At 40.2% G+C, this 6,746-nt stretch overlaps 1 protein-coding gene across 1 annotated transcript in view; it reads left to right on the forward strand.

Annotated features, from left to right (window-relative positions):
* LOC114818476 (histone-lysine N-methyltransferase SMYD3-like) overlaps positions 1-6,515 on the forward strand; it is a gene marked incomplete at its 3' end in the record, with an annotated part of 50,504 nt that extends 43,989 nt beyond the window's left edge. Inside the window, exon 4 of the mRNA XM_029084468.1 lies at positions 6,407-6,515. Coding sequence (XP_028940301.1) covers positions 6,407-6,515 — 109 coding nt within the window. The remainder of the gene's footprint in view (positions 1-6,406) is intronic.
* Between the last annotated feature and the right edge of the window lie 231 nt (positions 6,516-6,746).

Raw genomic sequence — 6,746 nt, forward strand, 5'->3', positions numbered from 1 at the left:
GGGGAGCGGTGCTGCAAGTGGCTGTGTCTTGTTTGGCTGCCAGTTAAGTTAAACTATCACACAGAGCCAGCCAGACCAGACAGCATAGACACAAGAACCAGGCTCTGCATGAAACAAAAAATATTCTCTAGTCACAATGAGATCTAGATTCAACTCTTGGCTTTCCTAGAGATTTTATCCTGTAACATCAGACAAGCCACTTCATTTTCCTGAGCCTCCATTCCTTATCTGTGCAAAACAAAGGCTCTCATGCCCTGCTTTTTAGTGCTTAGTATGATGAGCTTTTACAAGGGTTGTGGTTGTTGGTGAAAATTTCAATATTTGGGATACCAAGAGTTTTGCCAATATAGCAATAATACAGGTAGAGAGCACATGTAATTTAGACTACAAAAATGTACAGCCACAGTATATTTAAGAGTATGGAAACTTCCAAATAGACTCTGATCAGAGGTGTTAGATCTCCACATCTCTACTGATATCAGACCCCAGGTGGCTGAGAAAATGATGTCAGCTTTCTGCTGTTATTTGGTTAAACCAGAATAAGAAATCTGGTTGGGGGTAATTCATAGTTTTACGTAAAAGCAACAGAAAGTATATTTTCTTGCTTTAGTTTTCAAGAGATTTTCCAGCATAAAGCTTCTAATAATAATGTCTTCTCATCACTGGCAAAGCTTTCTTGTAATGCGTTATGGATGTGCACTATCAGTTACCTCCAGGAAAACCTCCCTGCTAGTGCTGATGAGCCAATCCCAAAATCCAAGTAATAGAGGTCAAATCTGTGAAGAAATGGAAAAGGGTGATGCCAGTATTAAACTGTTCAATGATGCTTTGATCTTTTCAGTGAGACACTGTGATGAGGAGATAAAATGGACAATAAACACTTCAGGGCAGCTGGAGTATATCTGGTCTGCCACAGGTAAAGGATTTATTCTGCTACTCCAAAAATGACATGGCTGCTGCAGAGTGTATAAGGGGAGTTGTGAGTAACTGAACTGATTTAAACCTATCTGGTCATCCCTGATAAATAGGGAGTTGTTAAGAGAAAAAAAGAAAGGGGGAGAAAAAGAGAGAAAGAGAAGCCAGAAAGAATAACAGGTGAGCACCATTATTATTCCAAGAAAAAACACATTATTAACCTGAAATCCAGGACATTCTTTTGGAAGGCTTTCACAGGGAACCCTAAAGATTATACACAGGTTAATATAGATACATTGCCCTTAGAAATTATACAGTTCCAACTAGACTTCTAATACTTAACACTCAAAACAGAGTCATTTAGTATCAATAACACGTTCCCACTTCCTCAAAAAATAACCCTGTGCCCTTGTTCCATCCCAGGCAAAACTCTTGCATAGACCTCATGCTTATTAAAAAATACCATTATTGAGCAAATTATGTATAAAGCTGTTTAGCTGCATTGCTAAACACTATTTCAGTTTCAGATTTATGGGTTTGGAGCAGGAATTGCTAGGTGAAATTCTGTATATAGACTGAACAGTTGCAGCACAGTCCCTTTAGCATTAAGATCTGTGAGCTCCTACATGAGCACAGATAGTTTACCTCTCATGCTCCTGAGGCATATGATTTCTTTGACTATTCATAAAATAACTGGTTCCTCCTTACATTTTTCCTTAATTTTGTCCTAAAAATCTTTCTCAAAATTCCCATATTCAGAACCCATTGATCATCCTGGCCAAGGAGTGGAAATAATATTGTGCAAATTAGATGACCAGTCTCACATCACTAAGTAATGAAAAAACAAATAACTGGACAAAAAAAAATTATTCCTAGGCTGCAGTTCAGTAAACAGCTTTAATGAATGTACTCAAATACTGAGCAGGTCAGAAATTAAGAATAAGTCAGAGAAAGAAAAGAAGGTTGAACTTACTGGGTGCTGTATTTGTGGTGAACATTTCCACCAGCTGTAGTGTGTACGTTTCTGTCATGAGACTGATGCTGTTCTGCTCACCACCTTTCCTGATCTCCAGGAGCCTCTTCCTAATTCCTTTTCTCTTGCTGCAGCTCCTAAAACTGCTTTATGTCTTTTATGCTGTCATATTTACTTGCACTGAAAGGTACTGCAAACCAATTTACAATTATGCATAGCGTCACTTTTTACATGTCACCATATTTAAAAGCCTTGTAGCATTTCCATTTTAAACTCTTATTTCAGATTTTATAAATCCTGCCTGCTTCTAATTACATCAGGCTGAAGACAACAGTGTAAATGTTAACCCCACAGACTGATTTACAGGGAACGGTATCTATTTATCTTCAAATATGAGGCATCAGAAAAGGCAGTGATTTTGCATAGTATCTTTTTTTAAGACTAGGCTTTAATTCACAAGAGAGCACAAAAGCTCTGATTATTTACCCTGTAATGGCATATAAGCTGAGTAGAATTAATGGAACTATAGTATTAAGAAATAGAAGGAACTGGCAAAAATTTTCCAAGGGTTGTCTTGTTTACATTGTCCGTTATGTAAGAACACAAGGGATTGCTTAAAGAGATTCAGAGCTGATATACAGAAAAAAAAAATATTTTTTTCTTTGTGAAGTATATGATCAGTGACTGCTCTGAGGGTTAATCAAGGCAAACCTCATGGCTGAATTACAAATAGGAGCTATCGATCTCACAGTGTATTAGAATCAGCGATTGCTTTACAGAATATGGGTCATGGCTGTTGGGTTGTACTCTGTTTGGATGACAGTAACAGTGGGGTAGTGCAGGGGTCTGTCCTGGGACTCGTCCTGTTTAACACCTTTATCAACAACCTGGAGGAGGCAACAGAAGGCACTTTTATAAGGTTTGCAGATGACACCAAACTGTGGGGACCAGTCGATAGGCAGGAGGGCAGGCTGGAGGGACAGGTGGGCATGGATGCTGTTGGTCATAGATGAGAACAAAGCTGTGCAGTCATTTATAAGCAGAGGAGGCGATACAAAATGTACAGATCTTTCTCAGCCTTCTCTAGTTCTCTTGTTTACAACACAGCCCTAGTTCTTAGTTGTTGTATTCTGTTTAATATCTCTTTGCAAGTGGACTACTGGGCATTCACCAGTGCCAAGGGCCAGGAAACATCACTCTACAGAACTATCTTTATTTCAACTTTCAGTATGTTACTGTTCCCCATCCTGTCCCTCAGGCCTTGGTAAATCTCATAAAATCCTTTTCAGATTGAAATCCTACTCTTCCCAAGCTGTGATGTGTTTTACAGCATGTATTTCTCTATAGTTGTCTTAGTCTCCCATTGACAGTCTTTAGGTACTAGTTCCTTGGCTGCTAAATGTCTTCCTTATTCTTAAATTTATCCACTTAGTTTTGTTCAGAGCAATGTGTGGAGATAATAAATTGGTTCACAAGTACCTGACACTGCTTCTTAGTTCCTTCTGCCATGCCAGTTTTCATAATACTGAATCCTAGGGATGTCTGGAAGAAGCCATCAGCATTTTTCCCCCTTACACCTCTCCCAGAAGAGCTGCAAGCTGTCTGGAATTCTCTAGTAAACTCACTCAATGGATGTGCTTCCACAAAAGGTGTTCCAATAGTTTAATAGATTTATTCCAGACTACAATAATAAACAGTTGTTTCAACTGTGAATTTTAAGGCTTGCAAAATATAACTATGTACATGCAGAAGATCAGAGCAAATATCAGCTCAGTAAAACAGCTTTGTAAATATTTATAAGCACAGAGCTCTTCATTTCACATGTACTCCTTCTGTGTCCTCATCTTAAATTTTTACTTGCTTTAGTGTATGGCTGGTAGTCTGGGCTGAGCACCTGACATTGCTAAATTGCCATCTGTTTTCTCTGATATTGCATATATCACAGTCCTAAATCTTTATTTACTTCAGGTGAATGTATGATCCATAGAAAGAAACCTGTTTGCATGGAGAGGCAGATTCTGAATTCTGATTGACCTGCATGAAGTTTAGCAGACAGTACACTGCAGAAACAAAAGTATAGCCTGGATTTGTCCACATGAGCTGCCATCCCTGTGGTGGCTGCAGGTGAACAAGGACCCAAGTTCCCTATTTGTCTTGGTATTTTGGATGGGGTTGGTTATTCAGGGGTGGGAGAGGAAAAAAAGATACATTAAGAAGATGGTTGAGAGGATCAAAGGTAAAGGTGTGGAACAAGGGAGATGTGATGAGGCCATGAAGGAGCAGTAGGAAAAGAATCAGAGCTGTCAGGATACAGCAGAAACAGTATAGTGGAGACTGCAAAGATGAGTTATCATCTGATGCAAAAGTCTTTGTCTCCCTGTCTCCTTTTCCTGTGGCCATGGTCCTTGCCCCAGGCATCCTGGCATTTCAGTGGCCCAGAGAAGAGGGAGTGACCTTTTTACTCCTTCCTTTGCAGCACTCACAGGTGAAGGCAGAAGTACACAATCTTATAGGCATCATTTTTTTTCAATTTTTAGAAAGTTGTGCATGTGCTCACAACTCCCATTTGTGCTGTGTTAGTGCTACAGTTTCTAATTAGTTTCACTAATTCACACCAAAATCTCTGACTTAGTTGCATTTTCTCCCTATTTAGTAACAGATAACACCATGTTGTTATTAATTGTTATAATAATCAGAAACAAAAATCTAAAACCAAACCTACTGATAATTTTCCAGTGCTTGTTTAACTGGATCCTTGAAGTTCCTGACTGGTCAGTTTAGACTGAGATAAGTGCTATCAGTTTTCTTCTCTCTTGTCTACTGGCTCTCCAGCCTTTTTGAGTTGCAGCCCGTGAGCGGACTGAATAGATGGTGCTCGTGGCAATTCAGGATGCATCATTCTCATTGAGGAATTAGTTTCTGCTGCTTTGTGAGAAACTTCGGCAGATCAAGAGCTATTGCTCCTGAGATCCTGCCAGGCATGCTTCCCTTGTGTTTCTGTATGTCTTCACTGAAGCTGCATGGGATCAGCAGAAAAGGGGGTTTTGGGTGTGAAAACACTTTCCATGATATTTACACATCTTCATTTGAGATTTGTAAGGACAGCCAGATACTCTGCCATTTAAACAATTGTATTTAATCGTGTTTGCATTTTCATTAGTGCAAAATAATGGAGAAAGAGAACTCATTCATTTGCATGCAGACTTATCAGAAGATTCCTATACGTCGTACAAATTTACATCATTTAATGTCTTAGCATGCATCTAATCATACCCATGAAGATTTAAGTATCTTTCTGACTGCAGTAGTATCATGCATTAGTAATTCCCCAAAAGTCTGATGATGATAGGTTTAGCGTAAACACACAAAAAAAATTTCTTCAAAGAGTAGATTTTGGGAAGCTAATTGGCTCCCCCTCCTGCGGTTGTGACAAATTTTGTAATTTTTTAGACACCCCTCAAGCACACCAAGTACTTGAGGAAGTAAAATGCTCTTTGATCAAATAGGATATTTGTCTTCAGTGACTTGTGCTTAAGGCTTTTATTCTTTCATTTATGTAGTTAGTCAAAAAGGATCTAAGATCTTTTGCAGGTGACAACTTCCAGGTGAGTCCTTTCACCTCATGTTTCCTGCTGGCCAGTTCTAGGAGAGTCAGGTCCATGGCTTTCTGAAGCCTCCAGGTGGCTCTTCCAAGATGCTGTGCTCTCTACATCCAGAACACAGGGCTGGGATGGGATCCAGGTGTTGTGAGCCAAAGGACAGCAGGCTTTGGAAATCTGGAGTTGTCACCATGAAAGCATGGACTTTTCAAGAGCATCTTGAGAGGAATTAATGATGATTAATTAATGATTGCTCTCCATCTACTTCCTAGAAAAAAAAGATACTGTAGTTCTGTTTTCATTAACTCGAGTGAGGTTGGTGGGAAACCTCTGCTTCTGTGAAATTAATTGAGTAAGAATGGGAGTGTACCTTCACACTAGCAGATGCCTTGTCTAGATGCACAAGCCAAGTCTGAGATGTTTCCTTGAATGTGCAGCACCAGTTCTTCCTGCAACAAGGAGTAGCAAGTAAACCCTCAGAAATGGTGGCCTCAATGTTACATACCTGCTTTCCCTTCAGGTCCTCTCCTTCATCCTGGAGGATCTAGGACTGGGTTCCCTGCTGAAGCTTCCTCTTAAAATTATAGCTCTCCAGAGACCTGGGACTGTGTATGACCTCTGTTTGCAACACTAAGTACAGTAAATGCTATTGTATTATCCAACAGTAGCGAATTAAATAATTCCATTCCTGTCACTTTCTAACAGGATAATGTTAAAGGCATTCCTCTGAGATGGAGAGTAATAATTTGCTAATTCCCCTTAGTATTTCATGCTTCTCAGTAGTGCAGCTAATTTTCTCTGAGTACCTTATTAACATTCACAATGACTTCGCAGTCCCACCCTAATAGCTCTCCTCAGAGGCAGTGACTGTGAAGGTGAGAGCTGACAATGACATGTTTTCCTCCTTTTTTCTCTGCAGACTGTATTATCCTGGTTTCCATCCACTGAGGGCCGTCCAGCTGATGCGAGTGGGCAAACTGCAGTATATTCAAGACGTGTTTCCTCAAGCACTGGAGACCTTGAAACAGGTCAGTATTGTGAACTTTTTCTTCTCCGTCACCCTCCCTTGCTTCCTATGAACCTGCCATGTGCGTCCCCCCTTCTGCTCTGACTGTACCTCATGCCTTTGGATACTCCTCACTGCTTTTTCCATCAGTGGTTTTTTCCCCAGGCTGCAGCTCAGTGTGGTGATGGGTCACTGTTGCTCCGCATTTCGGGCACTGACTTCCTCCAGTATCAGTCACTGCTGATTACAGTTC

This window comes from Antrostomus carolinensis, unplaced genomic scaffold (genome assembly GCF_000700745.2).
Source record: "Antrostomus carolinensis isolate BGI_N321 unplaced genomic scaffold, ASM70074v2 scaffold9684, whole genome shotgun sequence".
Classification (NCBI taxonomy): Eukaryota; Metazoa; Chordata; class Aves; order Caprimulgiformes; family Caprimulgidae; genus Antrostomus; species Antrostomus carolinensis.